General features: G+C 32.3%; 2 protein-coding genes across 2 annotated transcripts; both read right to left on the bottom strand.

Annotated features, from left to right (window-relative positions):
* Positions 1-10,835: 10,835 nt before the first annotated feature.
* On the bottom strand, positions 10,836-15,020 carry LOC128164007 (C-X-C chemokine receptor type 2-like). Its single transcript, XM_052827716.1, has 2 exons — positions 14,913-15,020; positions 10,836-11,972 (listed from the first exon to the last, which is right to left on the bottom strand). The coding sequence occupies exon 2, from the start codon at positions 11,935-11,937 to the stop codon at positions 10,999-11,001; it is 939 nt and encodes a 312-aa protein (XP_052683676.1). The 5' UTR covers positions 11,938-11,972; positions 14,913-15,020; the 3' UTR covers positions 10,836-10,998.
* A 6,321-nt stretch (positions 15,021-21,341) lies between these two features.
* Positions 21,342-24,839, bottom strand: LOC128163678 (uncharacterized). The gene is made up of 3 exons (XM_052827306.1): positions 24,784-24,839; positions 23,742-23,791; positions 21,342-23,659 (listed from the first exon to the last, which is right to left on the bottom strand). Exons 1-3 carry the CDS (start codon positions 24,799-24,801, stop codon positions 21,595-21,597), a joined length of 2,133 nt encoding a protein of 710 aa, XP_052683266.1. The 5' UTR covers positions 24,802-24,839; the 3' UTR covers positions 21,342-21,594.
* Positions 24,840-26,802: the final 1,963 nt, after the last annotated feature.

The following is a 26,802-nucleotide window of genomic DNA, read 5'->3' on the forward strand; positions in this document are numbered from 1 at the left end:
ATCCATCTGCGCGTGCAACCAGATAATCTAAAACAATTGTAAAAATTAAAAGTCTACTGTAACACCAAAGAAATTAATTGAAGAAATATATGTATAATTTGATAGTTCTAATGTTTTCAGTTTAGAAGTAAAGTGGATATATTACAAGGAGAGGACATACATAGGCTAGCTATGCCTGTTGTCCAATCCTATTGAATTTTTTCAATAAAACATGTTTAAATAAATTAGAAGTAAAGTGAAAAAGTCTTAATGATACCCGTTATCTAGTATTTTTGTTCAACTTAAATGTGCATATAATTCATTTCAATATAATATAAACAGTCACCATGTTAAGTTTGTTCCTAAAACATCAATTTACCTGTCTTAAAGTTAAAATTCATAATAAGTAATGAACTTTAAGGAAAAGTTCTTTCCTAAGATATAACTTTAAGTCTTAATTAATTTTGCTTTGTGAAATGGGCCCCTGTGCACTCATTAGATTAATCCTTTCACATTTGTACAGGTTACAATTGTGTGATAATTCATTTCGGCAGATTAATCATATATTTAATAATTAACTTTTTCTTAAATAGAGCATGTTCCTATTCCATATGACCTAATATCTGTTTATGATTTTCCTATTTACAAAGTCTGATTTGAAAGATTTAAAACTCACATCATGTAAATGGAGTTTATAGTGTTACTGAATTCAATTGTCCCAAGAGGGCCATTTTCCTAGCAATGGTGTTGATAAGCATTTGTAGGGGAAATTGATAACCTGTAAAATGAGAAGTGGCTAGCCGATTACTCTGTTTCAAAAGAGCCTTGTGTGAGTATTAGTCCCAGAAGGACAGCTATAGTGTGAGATTAATTTTAAATTAAGAATAACAAACCTTAATCTTCAAGCATCTTTCATCTCGATCAAGCTCTGTCCAAATTAATGCTACCCATCCACCAGACCAGCAAACAATTCAAATGCAGTGATTTCAAACAAAAATCCACAAGGCAAAATATTTTGTCACTGCCAATCATCATCACCTATAACATTACATTGTATTATGATTATATTTTAATTTTGCACATCATTTTCAAAATTTGATGATTAACAATCATTTTTTTAAATATCAGATAATCAAGAATTTTGTATCAATTTAATCTAAATGCTTTAGATTTGCAATTACCTTGATTGTAGTAAATAAGCAGAAGAGCAAAAGAAACTCAGTTATGTATTTTAAACATTTGGATATAATAAAAGTATTTATTACCTTGATGCAAGCATCCTGCAAAGTTTTGCAACTGCAATTTCCAAACAATATTTCTGTTCACCTTCATAAAGTACACATGTAGCGTTGATCTTAAATTAAATTTGCGACCACATTTTGCATCTGTTCCTAAAGCAGTGATCTGCTGTTGAAAGCTCTCAAATTTCACACAGTTACTATTATTAGCACACCCCGAACATCTTATCAGCATCCAGTTAGTGATTGACATCTGATAAGGACCTTAGCATGTGCATGAATGGCCGGCGGTGACATTAGCAAACCAAATGTAGCAGAGGAATATGGGCTTTAGGTCATGACATTTCTATTGACCATACATGCTGAGAAGTTATTTACAGAATATACTGGAGTATTTTGATATTAGATATTTTCTAGTTGATTAACATGAGGTACTTCAAGAAAGCCAAAAAGTGAGTTGGTTTTTTTTTTTACCTAAAACATCCTACTAATACCAGAGGTAGATTTGTAGATTTATCTAAACTACGAGTACACTATTGAATTATAGCTTGTGTATGTTGTGATTTTATTAGGAAGGGGGTGGGGGTGATTGTTAGCTAGTGTAAGATATAATTTACATATATATTAATATAATGATTGCATTTCATATGAGAACTGTAATTCAAATTTTACATCCTTTTACTAATGTTTGTTACTATCATCCAGCTCAAAGAATTTGACAAATGCAAATTTCTGGTAACCTGATTGTTTTCTCAAAGCTTAGGTCCTGTCACACCAGATTGCATTTCCCCAGAGTTTCACGATACTGTTATATTTCTGGAATTGCTGTGGGTTCGCTGGGAAATTCAAAAACATTGTACAGTTGTATTTTAAATTTTTACAAGGTGAAAATGTGACAGTTGACCAAGGGATTTCTACTCAGCTCCTGCGGCATGTAACTGCATTCCTACAAACTTTGACTAACAAATGACTGCGCTCCAACTGAGTGCTCATAATGTGCTTAGAGTTGTGACCTCGAGTTTACGGTGTGTGTGTGTGTGTGTGCACCCTTTTTCATCAGTCCTTATATTACTTAACCAACATCATATTGTTGTTTCAGCGGCTTGACACAAAGTTTTTGATTTTATATTTAAAATTGTTAAATTATGGGCTGCAAACCCGCTATCATCAGGAGTAATTTTGCACACTTGTTAAACAAGTTATTTAATAAGTGACATAATTAGCATGTCTTCTAAATTTCAATTGTGCTTATTAGCTACATGTGCAATAGGGGTGAAAATCATCCCTGCAATAATAATCACCGCAATGTATCATTATATAAATAGTGCCTGTTTGGGAGGGTAACAGTTGAAATTGACACCCCGAGGAAACCATTGTCAACCGATGCGAAGCGGAGGTTGACAATGGTTTTCGAGGGGTGTCAATTTCAACTGTTATCCTCCCAAACAGGCACTATTTATTTTGTTATACTGAATGTCTTAATTTTAAAGAAAACATCACTGCTTTTAGATAGTAATAACGTGAATTCTACGGCGAACCGTACGCGCATGATTTTTGCGCATGTAACATTTTTAATGTTACCCGTTGCTAAGTGTGTTGCTAACGCTGAGGGTAATAGAACGGATTATGAACTGCGTCTTAACCAATCAGATTTCAGTATTTAACATGAAAGTATAACAAATCAATTTGCATCATGATAGATATTAAAAATAAAATCAGGATTTTCCAGTAAAATGTTGACAATCGCACATCAATTATTTACAATTAATTTAAGCAAAACATTTTTAAGTCCAATTGCACAGAAGACGAACAGACGGATATTCGGACGGACGGACGGACAAGGTGATTCTTATATACCCCCCAAACTTTGTTTGCGGGGGGTATAGAAACAATAAACTTAAGGTCAGTCGCGGGTTTACAATTTTGCGCCCTCTGCACAGGGTATTGCACAATACTTAAAGGAAATAGTTTTAATGTCGTAAAACACAAATGCAGAGTAAAATGTTTTAATAAAGATTTCTGTTGAAGTGAAAAGAGGAACGTTCCTCAGATGACTTGTCAAGATTTCTGTTGAAGTGAAAAGAGGAGCGTTCCTCAGATTCTTTGTAAAGATTTCTGTTGAAGTGAAAAGAGGAACGTTCCTCAGATTCTTTGTGAAGATTTCTGTTGAAGTGAAAAGAGGAACGTTCCTCAGATTCTTTGTGAAGATTTCTGTTGAAGTGAAAAGAGGAACGTTCCTCAGATTCTTTGTGAAGATTTCTGTTGAAGTGAAAAGAGGAACGTTCCTCAGATTCTTTGTGAAGATTTCTGTTGAAGTGAAAAGAGGAACGTTCCTCAGATTCTTTGTGAAGATTTCTGTTGAAGTGAAAAGAGGAACGTTCCTCTGATGCTTCATAAGTTTTTATAAGAATAAGAGGAACGTTACTCATTTTAAATGTCTGTGTAATGCATTTAAATGTCAATGACTCAGGAAAATTCCATCAACTTTGACTTGTAAAGGCTTATTTTTGGCAAAAAGGGGTGTATATGGATGCAGATATGAAAAACAGGGTCTAAAAAAAGGAATTTTGATTTTCCCTTTTTGATTTGGATTGTGTTAACAGTGACCATTACATTTTATTTATCATTTTTCTGTTACTCCTTGCTTTTATTGCCTCGAGTAATTAAAATAATTGTGAGATAATGATTATTTTAACAAATATAAACCATACGTGAGTTTGGGCAAAAAAAATATATATTGTGTAAAAAGCTTCTATATTTGTTTGATATTAAAGGGACATGATCACGAATTTGGTCAAATTCTACTTTTCTGTTTCTTATATTTTATTATTAATGCATTTCTAATTATCAAATGAATTTGAGAGTCAGTCGTATAGAGTTAGAACTAAGAAACAAGGTTCACCACCCTTTGTCATGTTAACACGGCACTTGCCTGTATTTTGTTTACATATGTTCAATATACAAGCAAACATCATTTTTAAGCTGACCTGTCTATCCTATCGTTTTATTCATTTTAAGCATGATAAAATAGTTTTTAACATTTAACACATTCATTTTAGGTCTAAAACTGGAATTTTCACTTCAATATTCAAATTGTAAACAAAAGCTTTGTTTACATAGCAAGAAGTTTAAGCTCTGTAACTTGCTTATAATTTATAACAAACAACACTCAAATGGTTGCTTACGAAACATGCCGTAATGAAGCATTGCTAACACTACAATCAGAAAAATAATTTTGACCACAATCGTGACCATACCCGACTAATCAGAAGGAGCAGTTTTTTTTCATTATATATTCTCTTGAAAAACTTTGCCATATTGTTATCCGTGCAACTGCGATTTAGTTTGATAAAAATTAAAAGCACTCTTTTTTATTAAGCATATCTAAACGTAGAAAAAGGGAGACACGAGAATGACCCACATGCTGTTAATGGACTGCACAAAATAGGCGACTTATTTTTTATAGTAAGTTATGTGACCTTTAATATTTGAGAGGCTTGATTACTGGGGTTTCATGTATATTCGTGGGTGTCAATTGTGGCGGATCAGATGGATAAAACAATTTCAAAGACTGAATTCATGGAAAGTGAACATATAAATGCAATGTGTTAATTAAAGTTAAGCTACAATGGACATTAAATTTCTTGAATCAACTCAACAACATCTACGAAAAATGATACATGAAATCAAAGAATATTGGTAAAACCCAAGTACATGTAATGTATGTACCAGGTGTTGATTTAAACACCACAACAGCTACCACGCATCGTGGGTTATAAAATTAGAACTTACAATCCCAAATTGTAAAATGACAAGAGTATATTATAAAAGTATTTAACTTTGTGTGTCGGGGCCGTCCCTGTCACCGGCACTGATTAGTAATTATAATTTATATTTACAAGATTATTTACATTTCTACAGCGAACACAATGTTTAAATGAAACACCTGTAATATCCTTGGATTCATAAAATGCGTCCTCGCTCGATAACATCAAAACTCATCCTTTTCCCCTCTCTCGCACGCGTTCCCTGGGTATGGCAATACCAATTATCTCTCACTCCTCAGACTCTCCCATAACTCAATTAACTACTCACTTTCATCTCTCAGAACTCTATCATGCATCATAAACAAATAAAGACTACAGAGATTAACTTACAATTGATAAACTCATGCTCGCTCGCTATCATTTTCTAACAAGTTGTAATGATTCTCTTTGAAAGCAGGGCTACAAGGCCAGCGTCGCGCACATGCAACCTTATCAAACATTTCATACCATCACTTTTACTCAACGGTTATTAATGATAAATAACCCTAGAGGATGACCCTGTACTATTTGCATATAGACACAAAACACACCCACTGTTTGAGGTTCAAAACATGCTATTTAATAATGCTCTTTAGCGTTTCCTATCGGAGAGGAATGGAGACTTATCATTGATAGGCTTGTTGAAAGCTCGGAACAGACGAAAACGAGGCGAAGTGCGAACAGGAATGTAAAATCATTAACATTACAATCGGAAAAAAATATTTAAAAAAAATCGCCAAACGTCAGTATCACCCATTTTACTTGTGATCTGGTTTTTAGATCATTTTTTTCAGAAAATAAAATCTATTAAAAAAAAGACCTTATTGTTTCTTATTATTAAGGTATTCCGTTTCCAACGGAAGACCTTATAGTTTTCGTACTGTTTCTTATTATTTTTTTTCCACAAATTTTGTGCAGACGATTTCTCGAAAACTATTCGATGGATTTCCACCATTTTTTCACAGATGATTTCACATTGATTTTGTCGTCGCATTTTGTTCATTTTTACGACCTTTTTTGTGCACACTAAAACTCTGAAATTATCAGAGACATGAATATGAAATTTTCAGGATGGGTAGACCATAGTCTTAAGTTGATCCTATTTTTTTAGTTTTACGCCAGTGGCCCCATTCTTAGAAGCTCACTTTGGCTCGAATATTGGGTACGAATTTTGTTCCCAATTTTTCGTCTGCAAGATTTCTCAGAGATGGGTCGATAGAGTTTATTGAAATTAGCAGGAGTAATAGATCAAAACTTTATCCTCAGGAATTTATTTCATTTTTTCCAAAATTCATTTCAAGTCGTCCGTTTCCTGTACCGCGTCAAAAATCTTGTGACATTGAGGTCTCAATAATAATTAAGACTTGGGGATTCAGACTTTGTAGGATTATAGATCTATAGTTGTAAATCTCTTCAAACTATTTTGTTTTGTTCGTCATAACTTCCGGTCGTCACCGGAAGCACTCTAAAAAATTTTTTTTTGCATTAATTTTATTTTATATAGAATTAAAGTTTAAGTATTAATTCTTACATATGTCATCTATCCACTGTTAAATAAATAAAAAAATTCTACTTCCAGTGAGATATCTCAAATATCTCGGATAGCCTTTTAAAAAAATTTTTAAACTGTTTTACCCACATGATGTCAGAAAGTCAAGCGATCAACACACCAGACTAAGACAGATAATAAACCTTTGATAGAAAATGTGTTAAACCACTTTCATTTTGTCGACCGTCCATTCCGGTCCTCACCGGAAGGGTTCAAACAAATCAAGCTGTTTGAAAGTTTAACTATTTCTTTGACAATTTTAGTAAAATAAAGTACAGTGGTCTTATGTTCATGAAATACTAACTTTTATTTTCACTGAGAATTTCCGTTTGTCCACTTCCTTGTCAAGAGACAAAAAATAAATGACTCCACGAAACCTCAAATACGGTGACGACTTGAACAACCAAACTTTGTTTGATGATAGCCTAAAGTATGTATCTGTGTTTTCCTTATTTTGATTGATTTGTTGTCACTTCCGGTCGTCACTGGGAGCACTTAAAAATTATTTTTCCCCTAAGTTTGTATATTTTAAATGGAATGAATATATTAGTACACGATCTTATATATTTCAACTATACAATGTTAAATAAGCAATCTAATTCTACTTCCGGTGAGTTATATTAGATATCTTAAATAGCTATCATTTTTATAAATTTGATATCCGCGGGATTTTAGTCACTGTAAGTGATTGAGACATGAAACTTTAATAAATGATAGATAATTGATTGAAAATGTGTTCAACGGGTTTAATTTTGTCAACCTTATCGTATAAAACAAATTGGACGGAAGACCTATTCGTTACTCGTAACGAGATCTAGTTATTAAATTTTTTCCAAATTTTGTGCACGAGATTTTTCGAAATCTATTTTACTGATCTCAACCTTTTTTCACAGATGTTTGGGCGTGATCTAAACTTCATATCTTTTTCTTAATTTTTTCGTAGTCACTTCCGGTACCCAATTGTCGGCCATTTTGTAATATTTGACGACTTATTTTGACGTGCAGCTATAAACTCGGAAACCATAAGGGATATGGATATGAAATTTTCCGGATAGGTAGACTATAGTTTGAAGTTGTGCAGCATGTAGTTGTTTAATGCCTGTTGCGCCATTTCTTGGAGCTCGCCTGGGCACGAAAATTAGGTACGAATTTTTCTTTCAAAATTTTCACACGTTTTCATTTATATCTTTTTATAAGTTGATATTTTGTTAAAGGATATATAACAAAAGTGGTAGAAAATCAAAAGTTCTTTCCAACAAAATCAAGAAAAAGGGGCTGGCCCCTTACATTAGGGGCCAAGGCACTCTTAAACTCTATTACAAATAACTTAAAAACGATAAAGATTTTGTAATGCATTATAGAAGCAAAGTTGTTAATCGTACCAATATCTAATAGAAAAAACCATTGCCATGCCCATTTATTACGTAATTAGGGATTTGTAGGGGCCAAAGTACTTAAACTTTGACGCAATATATCTAGAGAAGTAGACATATTTTTTTTGACATCATAAAGAGAAAATGTTTGAATTTATGATTTAAATCGATTCCACTTATCAATGTCACATTAAAATTCATCATTGTATATATTTAGTTTCGTATTTTAACTTTACCACATATCCCGTGGTGAGCCCCTTAGTGTTTTAGTCATACGTATTTGTAAATACCCATATTGAACCTCAGTTCACCGGGCCTTAAACCCGCCAGTCCGTGCAGTATCTGTTTGGACGCGGCAGTCCAGAGGGAAGGACGCACTTATACTTCTCTCGTGCATACCATCCATTCACTATGTATGTTCTTAATATAAATAGCTGTGTGCTAACTCTGGAGTGAACCTGGTACTGGCTTTTTCTGAGGTGAGGTTTATTAATTGTCAATTTTATCGTCATTTCGTTCATTACTGTTCTAAAACACCCAGTCATGGTATTCCAATCGTTTTTATGCTTATTTGTTACGTTTGAATTTAAATGTCTATGTTTAGATACACGTGTTTGAATCTATTATAAGTATGGCGGACTCTTATGGTCATATTCCTTTTGTAGTAGTGAGTAGTATTATGCAACACTGCATTTAAGTAATTGAGTTAGTATTTTGTGTGTGTAAAAGCTAACATGCTTTATAGTAAGTCTTCTTTAAGACTGTGTTTCAGTATTTTGTGTGTAATAAGCGTCTATGCTAAGTGTGCCATTCAGGACCGTACAGCCTGTAAGTAAAGTATGGTGCGTATTGGTGTAAAAGCCACAGTTGCTTTTGTCATGTACTTAATGTGTTTGTGTACTATGTTGGCGCAGGTCCCTTGTTCCATCTATTGTGTAAACCACGTTCATCGATGGTGGCCGAATATTGGTCACGTCTTGTGTAGACTAAGTGGCCATGTAGAGAACATTGTCCATTGGAGGACCTCACCAGTCCATTCTTGTCAAGACCAAGTGGCAGTAGACAACAGTGGAGGACCTTACCAGTTCCCATACTAGGACAATTACTTTCTATATGTATTGATTCAAACTATATTAAATATGTAAAAACAATGTAAAAAAAATATTGTCTTAGTCTTTGTCTTACAGTAAATGTAAATTGTAATTAATTCCGCTCGAAAATCTGTGACAATCAAAACACGAATTTTTGTCCCCTTTAAGGATCTAAAGGGGGGCTGGCCCCTAAAATATTCAATCATTTGTATCTCAAAAATGATCAACAATTTTAGATGGGTCAAAGAACAAAAAATGTTAGTATTCTTAAGACCTTTTCAAAAAATCAAGAAAAAGGGGGCCCCTTTTTTTGGGGGGGGGGGGCAAGAGACTCGTAAAGTCTATAACAAATTACATAAAAACGATTACGATTTCGTAATGCATTATAGAAGCAAAGTGTAGATTGTAGCAATATCTATCTGGAAAACTCATTGACACACCCATTTATTACGTAATTAGGGATTTGTATACATTATCTGAAAGTGTGTGTATGGAGGGGGGGGGGGGTAATTCTGAAATTGTATCGATTATTCATGGTATGATTTAAAACAGAAATCGCAAGGAAGACCTACTCGTTACTCGTAACGAGATCGCATCGAGTTACCATTATTTTTTTAAAGTTTGATTAACACAGAAACAATTTGATATAGACCTTTTGATGTTTATTTGATTCGTTTTGAATACACAATTATAGACTTATAACAGAAATACAAAGTATATCAGACGTTGAAACCTACACATTAAGCGTTTGGAGTTTTTGAAAAAAAATAAACGTGAGAAAAGGGAAACGCTTTTATTTGTACACCTGGAAATTAACTGTAATACAAGCGAAGTACAGAAGTTTACAACACCTGATAAGTAATTTTACTAGATAACTAAACAAAATGAGATAAAAGGATAGGTTGATAAAATATTTTACTTAACCAGTAAAATTAGTTATATCGTATATAAAAAATATGCCTTGTGCGATATAAAGAGAAAATTCATCTACCCGTGTGATATAAAGCCTAGGGTTGTGATATAATTTATATCACACCCCTCTCCGGCAATCTTCGGATGTTATATCGCAACCCTTTCCGTTAATCATTGGCTTTTATGACGTAAAATTTGGTATGCGTCGTTCAATTCCAATCTCCGAGTATGACGTCAAATAGTTACGTCGAAGTCAACTTTGTATACAAACAGCTGGCGCAAAACTTTAAGGGAAGTTTATTAGAGATGGAATATTTAGACACGAAGTGATTTGTTAACAATAATAATTCATCACATGATGTTTTTTTTATTGTTTCTTTAATATTTTCTATAAGTATATGATATAAAATTCAAAACATGGCAATTTCTATAAAGCACCCTATATTAGCCCTAAGTCGCTGTATATCAGCCCTCGAGCGGGACGGCTTTCGGGCTAATATACAGCGACTTTGGGCTGATATAGGATGCGATATAAAAATTGCCATATAATAATCTATATCTCCTCCAATGAGCAATACAACCATAATCATAAGCTGGTAAGTGGAAACACGACTTCAGAACTGCAGCATTGATTTTGTAACAATAATTGCAAACAAATTCACGTAGCTAATGCCAACCAACGCTGAGCATGATTTAGTAGAAATGTGCATGTTCAAATGAAATGATAACCAATTCCTTTTGCGTTGGAAAAGAATTGTTTTGACTGGCTATGGTATCTATAACATAACAAATAGAAATTATTGCGGTTTCTAGAACGACACAGCAAACAAGTGTGCATAATCACAAATCACAGTTGTAGGTCAAACTTATCTTTAAAACAAATGAGAGAATAAGAAAGACTGGTAATTTATAAAATGCATACTTTATTCTTTTCTCGGAAAAATATAATCAAAATAAATCCTTCAAAAAATGTATAAAGGGGAAATAGAATAATTTGAAAATGGATGCATCATATTTCGAGGCAAATAAATCATTGCATTAGGACGTTGTCTACAGTTTAGTTGGTGTCACTGGAGTTTTGAGGTTATTCATACTTATCAATTCCCTTCCGGTCACGCTCCTTCTTTTTGCAACCTTCTTGAACAGGGACGCTAAAAATAACCGTGTTTTTCTTGAGTATATAAAGTATACAACAGGGTTTATTGACGCATTCACTAGCCACATTATTCTAGCGATGATTAAGATATGTGTGCACTCTCTTTCCTCCTCACATACTTTGTTGTAGATAAGAATAAAGCAAACTGGGAAAAGAAGAGCAGATAAGATATAGACAAACAATATCACTGTGAGCATGCGCGACATACGCCGGATATGTGATTTCAGACCCAAAATATTAATAGAATGATGCAATTCGTGTACTTTTTGAATATGGAAATACACTATAAAACACACAGGTAAAAATAACAGATATCCTCGAAAACTTAGAACAACGGCTTGAACATCAATATTTGGAATTTCAAACCGTAGGACGAAGTACAATGTCCCAAACACTATACTGGATGCCCAAATCGCAAAAGACCATTTGATGATATTTTTATTCTGTAAAAGGCGAGCCTTGATAGGAGCTCTTACGTAAAAGTATCGAAGGCCAAGAAACAAAATCACATGGGCCGCTGACGCGTGTGTAGTTGTATATGTAATCGCCATAAAAACTTCTCCATTCTCGTTTGCAAATTCTATGTTTACGTGTTCAACGACAGCTTGGACAATATACAGTATCAAACATATCAGGTCAGAAAGCGCCAAAGTCAAAAACGCGATGTAGGGTGTTTTGTGGAACGCTGGATCACACAGAATTTTGAGTATGACTATGATATTTCCGATTAATCCCAGTGATGTGATAAACAAAACCACAATGGCGTATTCCAGTGTCTCCAGTTCCAAGTAGACAGGGATGATATGCTCCGGACGTGTTACTGATGAGTTCATTATCAACCAGCTCCTCTCCTGTCAATCACTTAAAGCTGTAAAGATAACAAATGTGCAGACCATTAGTTATTATATTCACTTTATGCACTTTATGATAAATGTAAACTACACATTTGTAACATAAAACCATGCAATATGTATATGATTGATTAGAACTGATAAAACTAACAGAACAGAATAATAGGTAAAGCAAAATAAAGCATAACCAACGTCAGCATGCTGTCTATATTTCTGCAGTAATCGCTACATCTAAAACTTAATACATAAATCATCAAAGTTAACATAATAGGGTCGTTCTTTTACTCGCTTATGAATTATTAAGATGATAGAAGTAAATTGTGTGAAATTAGTTGCTTTAAAAGACTTGAAAGTTATAAGAAAGACAAAAAAGCCAAAATAATGAATATATACTTCAACGGCACATTATTAAGAACAGCTTTTCACTTTCAAAGTTCCCTACTGGCGAGAATTCAAATCAACTGTGAATAATGGATACAAACACAGTTAAGAAAGAATTTGATGCTGGCGTGATCCTTGGCAGTAATTAATGAATAAGAACACGTTTTAGAGAAATATTGCACTGCTTGTTTCAGGCACGTAACAGGTTTTTGAAAATTTTCAAATACATGGAATTGTGGGTAGTAGTATACCCATAACTATAATAGCATTGTTCAGTTTCTAATTTTCAATTCAATTTTTACAAGGTTACAAAAGAGTTGAAGGGGGCTTCATAGTAATTTAATTTTATGTATTTAAAATTTAAAAGAAAAGTCTTTGCTTCGCCAAAAAAACCCCACTGATAGTATGTGTCTGTGCTTATTACACATATATTGAAGCTGAAAGTTATACGCAATACGCTTATATTTAGATAAAAACAGTTAAGTTAAAAAATCAATAACCAGCAGAACCTTAATTTTATTAAGCATTTTAAGCGATTATATATCAAGCTACATAACACTATTTTAAAGCATACCCATCATTTTTATCTCTTTTTTACATCGACAATCAAACAAAAGGGACGTCATAGATAGTTTAAAGCCGATGTTACGCACTTTTGCATTATTCAAATTCTATTTGCTTTATATTTAAGAGTTGTATTGAAATTGCATATTGCAATATACAGCTAAGAATCAAATAACCGACAGGATAATAGCTGGTGAGGGGTCTACAATACAGTTAATAAAACGTTTATATTCTATAGAATCGCCTTTTTGTGGATGTCAGTGCCCGTTTATCTAAAAGTTTCAAATTCCGTGGGCACGACATTCATGCATAATTAATTGAAGTTCATCAATGACAAAAACAAAATTATAGATTTTGACAATTACAATCGTGTTGTTACATGTGCATAGACAAAATAACAAATTCAATGTTTCCTGTTTGTAATATTCGATTCAACTTTAGTATTCTTATTGATTATTTTTTTTCATTATTATTAGATCCAGCATAAATATGTAGAGACTAATGATAAAAGTCTGATAAAGATGTTTTTCTTATCCTATATGGACATAAAAACCCGTTTTTTATTTAATTTACAATTACAATGTTTAGCTATGTCGTAAGAAATAAAAGGAAAAATATTTCTGAAAAAAAAAATAGTGTCAATTTGTGCCATTTAAAAGACTAAATGTAAAATCAAAATGGCAGATTCTATCAATATTGTAATCTTAAACATTTAGATAAAACCCTCAAATCAAAAACTATTTTTACACCTAACTGAATGTGAGTCTTTTTGAAACAATTTTCTTTAGGAACACCATTACGTCAAATTTGCCAAACCACCGCATTTAACTGGCAAAAAGGTTAAATATACTCAACTTAACTTTATACAATGACGTCATAAATAAAATCGAGGATAGGGAGAACTTCTATGTATGCTCCGTATCTCTAGAGAGAATACATTTTGTATGGCCAATGAAAAAAAGGGTTTGAATTGTTTAATTATATTGTGACGTGTGTTGTTGTATTATAAAGCTAAATGTATCAAATGAATGAAAAAAACCCGACAATTTTAATCAATGATAACATGAAATACCTCATCACATAATTGAAAGGGATGGATTGTGGTGGCCATTTTAAATTTGTTTTAACCTTCTTAAGACAAAGAACTTTGTTTAAAGAGGCATGGTCACGATTTTGGTCAGACATTTTAATGTTTACAATGCTTTGGTAAGGCATATTTGATAGGAAACTACAATTTGAGTGTCATTCGTCGAGTTATAAGCGAGTTACAGAGCTTATTATTGTTTGCTTTACAAACAACGATTCTGTTTACATTTTGAATGTTCATGTAAAAATCCAGTTTCAGACCTAAGATGAATGTCTTAAAAGTTAGAAACTGTTAATTTATGTTTACAATGTATAAAGAGATTGTGAAATAAACTTGAAAAAGAATTGTTACCGGTTTCTGGAATCGATGTAAAGAAAAACAATGAACAAGCCTTGTTTGCATCACGAAGAATAGAATTGCAAGCCCTGTATCTTGCTTATAACCCTACAAATGACTCCTAAATTCCATTTTATCACTAGAGATGCATTCTTAAAGCATTATAGATAATAAACAGAAAAAAAGAAATGGACCAAAATCGTGACCATGCCCCTTTAAAGGTGTAGGAAAATTTTAAAATTTAAAGCTGACATATTTAAATTGTGTCTCTACTTAATTCATATTTATTGCCCTAAATAGTATATTTGAAAGTTTAAGGCAGATCGGATGAATAATTTGTAGACCATCTAACCTCTTTAATATAACATTGGCGTACACGAAGCGCATACCATGAAACAATGTCATTGTACTTCATAATTTGATATATCCGATTAATGTATATATACATAAGTCATCACCTCCGTAATCAAAACTATGATATACATTTTATTTTGGTTTATCAAGTCATGTTATTTATATCTGCAGACTTTTTCATTTCATATAAAAACAAAATATAAGAAACTTCATGAAAAACTGGATCTCTACTCACATTTTGAGAGTCTCAAAACTATGTTATATCCTGAATCCGCTTCACTGGATATCATTACACAAAATGAACAAGCTGGAACAGTAGCAACAGGGAATGAGAATAAAAAGCTGTGCACACAGTTTTATATTTCGATCGATTAACTACGAACATTTCCCCAGAGACTCAACAATTTAATACAAATGACAATAGTTCTGGAAAACAAAAATTGCGAAACATGATTTTGTTTTAATTATGTAAAAGTCATTCGAGTGCGTGGTGTTAGAGGTTGGTTTGTTTCTTAATAGGGATTTCGTGCTTTTTTATTTGATATCATGAAGACACTAATTGTACACTATTGTATGATGATACAGGTTATGCTGTTCGTTTAAATGCATTAGAATAAGATAATAGCATGAACCAAAGAAATTCATAGGATTCAAGTATTCACCGATTGCTCTTTTCTTCGATTTTGCATCCCATTAGCTCAGTGTCTGAGTATGATGTCGCAAAACTCTCATTCATTTTCGTTAAGGCGGACGGAGACTGTGTTTAAGTTAGCAATAAATGACGTCTCTATGCACTTAAGGAGGCAAATAAATTAAGCATCAAATCTATTTTAAAGAGGCTTGGTGGTCAACAAATTAACCATCATATATTTTTGAAATCCTTAGATATGATTTGTTTAGAAATTATAATGTATTACATGTATCTATCAAAGTAAAATCCATATATTTTTCGCTATCAGTTTTGGTACTGCTCTATTTTTATATTTGGTTTTCCGAAAGAAGATCCATAGCTAATCAAAGTACTGAAGAACTGACGGGAGTTGATTTTCTCGTTGTTTATTTATTTTAAAACTAATAATATGTTATTTTGTTTGACAAGTACATGTAATTTCTAATTTGTATTTGAATTACGCATATTTTTATAATTTGAATTTTTGGACTTTTTCGACAAGAATGTCGAGAAACCCCATATGAATCACGTTAAATAATATTTAAAGATAAAATTAATTCAATCAAACTATGTATCAGTAATAGACATTTTTCTCGAAAATTGTATTGATCCCAGCAATATTGAACTCTAGTCTCGTTCAACCAAACGCTCAGCTGACACCGTATATATCCGACAAGCAAGAGAGACTCTGCTTGTCGGAGATTTACGTAGACAGCCGAGCGTCGAGTTGAATGAGACTTCATTGAACTCTGGCGTAGGAATACATACGATACAAAAAATATCTAAATTGTTCGTACCATTTAAAATCTGACAATTTTCAAGGTATTTATAAATAAGTTTCCTTGAAAAACAATGCTTTAGCATACATTACATCAAAATTATCAATTATTTTCAAGAACTAAGTCTTGTCAGCAGCGACGATTTGTGCTGAGGTCACAACACTGTTTCACTTTTGGTTTGTCTGAGTAACTGCATAGGAGAGTTGATTAAAATCATCCTAATTGAAAAAACATTGTTTTCAATTACGAGGAAAATGAAATTTATACTCAGCAGTATGCACAGGTGTACATGTATTGCACTATTGAATCATCACAATTAGCTTGTGCTTGATTTTTCCAGTCAAATTTAAACAACAGAAGGCAAAAATCAATCCAGTAAATATTGACGTTGAGTTGGTATTACAAACGTCATCCAGTCTTAAAATAATGTACGATTTTTATTTTTTTTTTATAAATAGATGTTTTAATTTTCCACTATTTAGAGTATCCTTAAGAAAAGCATATTTCGTTTTCAGAGTTTCCTTCAGAAATCTATATTTGTCTGTGTCAATTTCTTTGAGTATGAAAAAGAGGCATGACAAAATAATTTGTAATGGTACATTAATTTCCACAGTTTAGTCTGACTGTTGTAAATAATTAAAAGAATGTACAAAAATGATGGAGGCGGCTTTATTAGACAGAAAAAAAATATCCAACATGTACAGCTATACAAAGCAAAAAGCTAAATGGACTTAACCATTTTACTCTTATACAGTATGATTTAAACTTCATAAAAACCAATAAGACTCTGTAATTCGTGTCCTCTTGTTAACATAAAAATGAATTTATTTGAAAATCGATGCACTTTATTAATTGCGTAACACTAAACAAGTTACAATTTATCTTCATACAATTAAACTTACAAAGATGCATTATGAATGCTTTGTGATAAAATGCTTTGTACTGGATTTGTTGAGACATCAGCCAAAAGCCATAGAGTGTGGAATAATTTATAACGCCGACAGGATATGATATGATAATGCAGTCAAAAGTCCCCATTTACGATCAAAATCATTTTGGTAATTGCTATTTCATTTCACGGTCGTCAATAAATGGTCTTTAAGTGGCGAACATTACCCCCCCCCCCCTCACCCCATCTCCAATTGTAGGCATCCTTGTTGAGCAATTGTGTTTAAAGTGCAGTCCATGGGAACTGTGTTTTACTACTCGGTCGAAAACGTGATGAATGTCGGGTTTTTTTATGCAAATGAAAAAACAAACCCATCAGTTTTTGTTGCACCTCAAATTATGCCACTTGTTTGACAATCCTCTTGTTATATTGTTCGTGTAGTTTTATTCGTTCAAATAAGTAATTGGTTCTATTCTTTTAAATTATTGATAACGATAGCTTATTTGATTGCAGTTTGCTTCTTGTGCACAAGTTATTTGAAACAAAAATATTTGATTCCATTTTATTTGAAAAAAAGTCCACAGGTGATCGAAATCAACTGACGCCTCTTCAAAAATGCATAAATGTGGTATTGTTGTTTTTTCATGTATAACGTTCACAGTAAGATTATTTGCAGTTATTGGCACAGTAAAATCCAATACACTGTCGTTCAAAAATTGAATAACTAAGTGAAAAAAAAAGTAACCCGTTAAAGACAACCGCTTGACTAGATGTCCGTTTTGAATTGATTTGATACATTCATTCATTTTTTCATAATCATATATCCATACAAGATTGTTTTTAAAGTCTTGATAAAAGATTGAAATAAGAAGAAACTACCTGCTGGGAGGGAACAACTAGTTCTGACTGTCTAATGAAACGGTTTATCTTTTCCTAAACAGCTATAGAGCATCAAATTTTAGGAAATTATATGAGATTTTAGGTGACTTGTAAACGTTATGTATTTGTGAAAATGTCGATTTGTTGATAAATTGGTGTTGTTCAGTCTTTCAGGTCGCTAAAGACCGTTTCATGAGGACAGCCATCGGAATAGTTCTTTAACGTCTACGACAGACGTCATTGTGAGCAATTTTATTTGTTAAGTGCTGCAAACGTAAAATTGCAATAACAAATACTATAAATCTTGCTTGTAATTTGCATGCACGTTCTGCTTGCATCCTTGCTGTGTTATACTTAAAATGTACATTGTAAGATAAATTAACAACCCTTCGCTGGATTTGTTATACTACATGCACCTACCTTGCACGCCTGTTTTCAAATTCAAATTTGCCTTTCGTTCATACACAGCTACATAACATACCTATATTTCATATATTAGAAGATACTCATGAATAAGTATGTTTTTTTCCCTTATCTTAAGACGAGACTGCATCGACAGGGATTTTTGGACCTAAATGATCTACTATATGCCACAAATGACATTATACAAATACTTGACAAATAATGGTATAAACGTGCATTTTTTAAATCGGTTAAATGAGTTGAAAAAAGTGTGGTACTGAAAGGTGTTTACTTTGAAAAAGAGTAACATGGTTGACGTTCAGTTTTTCGACGTCACCTGACGCCGTAAAAATATGAAATGGTGTTCCGCAACTATAATTCATGCAAAGTAAAAATTGCTGTATTTTTGGAAAAAAAATGTCAAATTCACAGTATTTTTTGCATACTCGTTTTCAATTAGTAGTCATTTAATAAAACATATGCCATGCTACAAAGTACACAGTAATTTTGCCGTAAATCACTTTGTCCGCGCACTTTTCTAACAACCCTCGTATTTGAGAATATTATTCAAATACTTCCACTCTAAATTCACAAGAAACTAACAAATCTCAGGGAAGCCTTGTGAATTTTCATTCAAGCACCTCTAGATTTATTACAAACTTAGTAACGATAGATTAAAAATCCATACACTTTCGTAGGGGTTGAGTGGTCGGCATTGAGAACTTTATACCGCCTGGAATATGCTATCAAATAGCAGGAATAAAAATTAATTTTTATCAAAAAAAATCAGAAGGTCCACTAAAATGATGAATAATGTCATTAAATATAATTTTGGGCATTAAACATACACAAGGTTTACTCTTCAGAAGGTAGTTTTTAAAATTAATCATTAGATCTATAGTGTATCCCAAACTCTTGATACTTTTTTAAAACTGTATAATGTTTTTAGTTGAGAAACTTTTTTTGCAAGATTCAAAACTTTTGTGTTAGATGAAAAGTTTAAAATCAAAGATTTATAACTTTATTTAATACAATCTCAGATTGTTAAATATAGATTTAGAAATCTTTGATTTTATAGTTAACAATACAATTCAAATACAAAATATATTCGAGAAAGTTTGATGGTATTTTAGTAGAAAGCTGCGTGGCATCCTATCGGGCTAACGGCAACTTGATGTTAAACTTAATGGAAACATGACGGATACAATATATGAAATATACACTTAAAATTTTATTGCTGAAATTTTCATTTATCTTTTTCAGTCAAGGAGATCATTATAGTCTATAAGTGGCAACAGTCACCCAGCCCTCATAGACTTAATCTAATTATTGAACTGTTTTTCTATTCGTATATAGAGCTCTTCAATTTTCAAGTTTAAGATCTTATCGAACAGCTGTTCTGGCTTAAAACTTAATGTGGTAAGATGTCAAGCAGTATGCACTCGTCATATGTCAATATCGTACTAATGATCAGACGTGGAGTACCATATTAAATTACATTTTGCTCGAGAAAAATACGCGACGAAAATAAATAATTGCAAGATGATGATTTGTGGTCAAATACTTTTTTTTCTCGTCTATCTTCAGCTTTCATGTAAATGATTTATTAAAGCTTCTTTATAGCATGATCCTTAGGAACCAGGAAAGAGATAGAGCGTTGATTTTTAGTTCATAAAAAATATAAAAATGTAAAAAATTACAAACATAGGATGTTCTCTCAATTTTCAGCGATGGAAGGAACAAGAAAAGTTAATTTTTTGCAAAATTAAAACGAAATTGACCGAATTATTTTTAAGCTACCGTGGTTTCACCAATATTTGTTGAAAACCAATTTTCGTGGATTTTGTTGATAGGTTTGTCCATGCAATTTAATGTTTATTGAAGTGCAATCTCCTCTAACATAATGTATTGATAGGATCATTGGCCACGAATTTACGTATCCTTGAAACTGTGATTTTTACTTTATCCACGAAAATTGATACCCTTGAATACTGATGAAACTTCAGTATCCGCCCTCATAGTTGGGTCCTATAAACGTGTCGTGCCAACCGTTTTCCATATAGAATTGTATTGAATAAAACGATGTTTACGATCAAATTTAATTCTATTTGTTATACATACAAAAAATACCAAATGTCCACCCACACAATAAAAACATTAATATCAGCTGTAAAACCGGTTAAAATTGGTTATCAGATAGACTATTGAGAATGGCTTTAAAAATTAATTCAATGAAAGATAACTCTTGAATTTTCGCTTTTAATTATACAATCAACTTTATTATTGAATAACTGTAAAACATGGTGTTTTAAAAACATGTATGGAATATATCTTTAAAACGACGTGAAAGAAATCAATGTTTTAGGAAATACATATGAAAATTTCATGTAAAATCATACGCAGTGATTAGACTGTTGCATTTAGAGGCATTTAAAGATTACAGAATTTAATGGAAAATCACATAGTAGAATGTAAAAATTTTACAATATTACAAATCCACACATACATATTTGCATATGTTGTACAAAAGACGATTTTGTTAATCTCTTAAGAAAGGATATCAATTCAAACACGGTTCAATTTTTGCCATTGATAAAATATACAAATAAAGGAATGAATTACGTATCTGATTCATATCTTTTAAACTTTAAAAGTAAATGAATAATTAATTATTCCTTATTTATTGATTAATTTCATCTTTACAACAATAGCTAATAATTCAAGAACACATATGCCATTTAAGCATTGGTTGATTTTTTTTGGATTTGATCACGCCCCGACCAAAATTATCACCTCATAATACTCAAAAAATGATTCCTTATTCCTTATTTATTTGCATTGAATATTTGTGTATCGTCGCTTCAAAACCTTTAATATGCTCTTAGTCAGGGATATGAAGCATACATGGAACAGCCATATGAACATATCATTTAGTTTCTTTTCGCGACTAAGAATATAGAGCCAGAATCTTTGTAAAAAAAACAATCCATATTAAAGACATGTAGATATTATTCAATGATTATTTTTCAAAAGTACATATCAAATCGGTTATGTTAATTTGAACATTCCATTTAATTTTAAAATAATAGATATACCCAAAACGCGTGATGACGTTTAGATTTGTGCTCACGGCGCATAAAAAGGCTAAATATATTCACAGGAAATAGAACGTCCTGATGTCCAGTGAAGACATAAGGAGAAATATATTTAAAAATTCCAACAAAAACTGATATGTGAAGTGTTTATCTGGTATTATCTGGATTGGTTAACATATTGTTCTCTTCCTTTTTTGTCAAAACTAATTGTTTTTATTATTAATTAACGTGACTGATGGTCTATGATTTGCTTGCTCATTTAAGTTTTGAATTCTCTGTCTGGTAGCAAGTTGTATTTCACAACATGGATACTGTCTGAGTGACTGCTGAAATGAAAACCGGGCCGCCTGGATGTTGCCCGAGATCTCTTGACAGATCCCAAGAATCTCCCACGAAATATCCATAGTATCTTTAGCCACAAAACTCTCTTCGCCGTGGTGTATAAGAACAGTTATATTATCTAGAGCCGCTTGTGCTCTCGATGTGTCGTTATGTCTACAGATTAAAAACTCTAGCATATTTGACAGAATGAATGGGGATATGAGGATCCAAGTTCTATTGCTCCGTTTACCAGACTCCTGTTCTAGTAACAACTCTGTAATGTAACAAATTCCATTGTCAAGCCGGAGATTGTTTGCTATTGCTTGTGTAATTTTCGTAGACCAAGGTTGTCCTCCTACAGCCTCAATATACGCCCAACCGTGTCCATTTCTTCTAAACCTGACATACGGTTGTGACATTTTGACTTTTGATATATCTATGATAGATAAAGCATCCTTGTATCTGAATGTTTTGTAATAGAACATTGCAATGTACAGCATATCCGACACATATCCAAATTTCATTGATAATCTAAGCAAGTGGAGTGCCTTTTTGTCTCTGATATATGTATTTTTGTTGCCATTTCTATCAATGTATTGGTTGTGTAGTATAAAAGCAGTACTTTGAAGGACTGTGGCTGTAAGCTTTTGTAACAGGATGATCGTATACCTTGTCAGAGGTGAACAAATCAACCGTTCTATTGTGAGAAGGGATTTTGCACAGGACTGTAGGTTGCTGGTTATTATATCATCACTACGTTCTATTGCTAGATATAACTTATCATCAAACGTAACCTCAGAGCCCAAAGTGCAATTGTAAGAAACTATAGGTCCGGAATAGATTAGGAATTTAAGGATATAGTTTCTGATAGGTGAAATGTGTAGCAACAGAGATGAACCCTTCTCATACAATTCATAAAGTCTTCTGAATAGATTTCTCTGGTCTTCGCCATATATACGGCATAAGAACATGTTGTTTTGGGGAATAAAAAAATTAGGACAAACTCCGTTATACACCCATTTTAAAACAATTTTAAAGCAGATCCAGAAACCCGCCATTATATTTTCTGGACACCAGTGAGTAAGCATGTTTTGCTGAATGGCCCAAAAAATGGCTGTTTTCATGTGGTATGAACAAAGCATTTTCTCTTCATCACTTAATCCAGCATTAATTACATCCTCGAGGAACAATTTCAGCAAGCCATAAATTAAAAATTGCGTATGATTCATAGAGTACACAAGTTTGTTTTCTGCCTGAGAAAAAGATATTCTCCATTCGATATCTGAATGATTTCCTAATTTGTGTCCTATTGCAACAAAGTGACAACCATTTCGGACAATGTCGCTGGAAACATGCTGCGGAGGCCAAAAGTGACATCTATCCATCCATGAGGACGCAGCAGGAGGCCAAAAGTCACTGACAAAACAATGGGCATAGTCATGCATTTTTCTTCCGACAAGTCCACTACCACATGGTCCATGTATTGTAGAATTAGGTCTTATTAAAGAACATGTTATCTCTCTGAATTTAGAACTTGATATATACAACCTTTCTTTTATCCGTACACAAGCAGAAAAAACGTATTCATTCATATAGGTAATTCCTTTTGGTAACCAAAGTAATGCGAATCCTGGCGGACTCTCAGATGTGTTACAGAGAATCAGTTTTTGTCTGTCTGCGTTGTACACCTCACATTGAGACATATCCCAGATTACACGGTGGTTAAGTTGAAGTATCATTATGTCTATGTCTGATTTATCTAATCGGAATCCTTCTTTATGGCTACCACTTCGCATCTCTTTGCTCTGGTCTTTTCTTTGTAACAGATTTCCTAGAAACTCGCTAATGTCAGCCATGTCCCTTCTATAGCTTACATCTTCTGGAGTCCCTATCTTGTGACACATGCCGTGATAAACTGACTCAGACATGAACTGGAAAACCAATTGACTGGAAAAAAAACATTTTGGAAATAATTTTGATATCAATGAGAATGTTACAAGCCGTAAAGTTAAAATACAAATTAACTTACGTATGCTGTGTGGCGTTTGAAGACATTTTTATCTGATAAGTGTATAATTTCTGAAAAATAAATAAACGTTAATATTACATGAACCACGTTATACATGCACTCAGCTGTCAGGAAGTCAAGAAAACTTCTAAAAAAGATTGATTTTTATTTGGTATTTATGGATGATTATAATAAGTACTCTTTAAAAAATACATAATTTTGAAATAATTAATTGTCTTTGAGTATCTCTCGTTTGTTTACTATTGTAAATTCCTACTTAAACACGAATATGATATAAGCATAAAATCTTTGAAGCATCCATTGTGAATTTTTAGGTATCGCTTTCCTATTCTTGAGAGTTGTAAACTACATGATATTACAATCGTTTGACGAGTTCTTGTGATTAAAAGGGCAGAATCAATTACTCAAGTCAAATAAAGAAGCTAAACTATACACTGTTATTCTCAACTAGAGATTTTGGTGGCAAATGAAAACACATAACTATAAAAGAACAAAAGAAATGGAATTGCTTTAAAAGACATTATTTTGTAAAATGTGAGACACTTATACCGTTAAAATCTTTTATAATGTTCACCTTCAAAGTCTTATAACAAATTAAAATGTATTGAATGTGAACAAACAAAATAAAAAAACCCAAAGCGACAACACAGAAAACATATTGAGAAGATGTTAAAACACAATTTTAATAGAGTTGTTGATAAAAATTTAAGATAAGCAATTCTATAACAATCTATGATAATGTAAATCATTTTTTCTTTCTTTCGGTTTCATTTATTTCCTACCGTTTAAAGCAAAAATTTAGAAAAAATGTCAATGATGTTTTTAATATAGACAGAAGGTTTTATTTATATAACCCCAAAAAATCATTAATTGAAAGACGTTTTAATTACTAACATATCTTTACTCACAAGTTCGTTCTAAAAAAAATTCTTGGATTGCTTTAAAGAGGAAAATTGTTCACCAAGCATTAAGAGTTACAAATATGTAAAAATATCCTTTCTCACAAATTCATCTTAAGAAACACACTTGTCTCGTTACTTACCACATAACTGTTTACCATGCAAGGTGCTACCAAATTACTGCTGCATTAGAAACTAGTATGTTTATTTTTCTAAAAGGCCGGATGTTTTGTCTTTTCCTGAATTTCTTGAGTTTATTATAATAAGAATTCAATTCACAGCTGTCAAGTGGGTGAGGAGATTCGATGGTCGACAAATTACCCATATTTTCCATAAAATTCTAGATGAGATGATAATGTTAGCTATTAACAGAGTTAATATCTGTGGTATTTATACTTTGACATTAAAAAAAAAATGAAAATTCAGATTAGGAATGATCTAAAGATAGATTATTATGTTATTGCATAATAAATTTTTGTTTACTTACTATTTACTTATTATTAATGTTTCAATATATAGAAATATGTCATCCTCATTTCCATTTATATTATAATTACATATAATCAATCTAGATTCAATAAATGTAGTTACATATTATTAGTGCGATTCGACATAATTCAAATTTTAAAGACTGAATTATTGCCACCATTGCTATCAATGTATCTTTTTTACAGGTAAGAGCTCAATCTTGTTCGGATGATATTTATTCATTTTCTTTGTGAAGTTGATGAGGAAATTTTTTTTTATCAAAAAGATCGTTGAGTATTTAGCAATTTGCATGGACTTTTTAAGTATCGTTATTGACAAAAATACGTCATTTTTTACATCCAAATAACATATACAAATTCACAAAACCTTACGATAATTTTTTTTAGTTTTCTCATTTTGTTTCAATGGAAACATGGTGACTTTGAAAAATCTCAGTTTCTTTTACTATTACAAAGAAACTATCATTTCTCAAACAATCCTAATTGTTAAAATAATATTTTGCTATGCGTTTACACAATAAAGGCAGGTTCTGCACACAGGTTTGTGTTCAAAATTGATAATGACGGGTTCTTACAACCAAAACAGGCATATTTTCTGTTCCAAAAAGAGAAAAACAAACTAGATATTGACATTAGACGGCAATTCCTGCACCAGGTATTGGCCCCTAAATAAAATATTGTTGTACCAGTTTTAGTAAAAAAGAGGCCACATGCAATTTCTGGTACTTTTTAAAAAATATAATTTTCGTGAAGGATGAGATCTCATACCATAATACACCCTGAAGCCTTTTATGTAGAATTTGGGGTTTGCATGTGAAATTTAAATTTAAAGATAAACAATTTTTATATATTAATAATTAAAAATAAACCAAAAAACCAAAAATATACCTTGGACCCCAACCCCCATACCCCATCTCTGCAATCACAATTACTACTCTGACCTTAACCCCCACTCCTAATGGAAAAACTGAATAGTTCTTAATCCGTACATGTGACGCTACTGCCCAGGAGATGAATAAACATCAGAATATTTTTATTGAAACGAAAGTCTGTACATGTAGTTGCAACAAAGAAGAGGGTAAACCGTGCAAACTAAATGACACATTGCGCAGAGCTTTACACTGTTGGACTGCCAGGACAAAAAAATAGAATTATTTAAGGTGTTATGGGACACACGTAGGTACTTATGTGATTAAAAGTATGTTATCAAATCGAAACACTTTTTAGATTTTTCAAATTTTAAAAAATTGGCCAACAAAAGTACGTTTACTTAACATTTTGAAACTTAAGGTAAAAATTAGAAAAGGCCTAGCAAGATTTAATTTCTTACTTACAGACAAGCAGTTACCTCTCTAAACCAATTTGTCCTGTGCTATGTCATAATTTAGGGGGGAAAATATTATATTTTATACTTTAGTGTTTATTTCTATGCAGGTGTCCCATACCACATTTAAGCTGAAATTTGTGTTTTACATGGTTATTTAGCTAATTTATAAAATAGGAGTTTTAAAGAATAAAATTGTGAAAATACATGCATACTAAGCATGTAAGTAAATGGGTTTTGCCTAAAGTTACGTATACAACAGAAATCTACAGCATTAGTGGGTACTAGTTTTATCCAGCTCTTTTTGTTAGACGGGTTTCACGTGGTGTACATGTACATATGTGTTTTGG

Source organism: Crassostrea angulata, chromosome 9 (genome assembly GCF_025612915.1).
Source record: "Crassostrea angulata isolate pt1a10 chromosome 9, ASM2561291v2, whole genome shotgun sequence".
NCBI lineage: Eukaryota > Metazoa > Mollusca > Bivalvia > Ostreida > Ostreidae > Magallana > Magallana angulata.

What these genes read in the sequence shown, in the direction of transcription:
- LOC128164007 (XM_052827716.1), bottom strand. Translation starts at nt 11,937, where the DNA reads ATGAACTCATCAGTAACACGTCCGGAGCATATCATCCCTGTCTACTTG.
- LOC128163678 (XM_052827306.1), bottom strand. An exon ending in TCAAACGCCACACAGCATAC is followed by an intron (nt 23,660 to 23,741) that starts GTAAGTTAATTT and finishes TTTTTTTTCCAG; the next exon opens with TCAATTGGTTTTCCAGTTCA.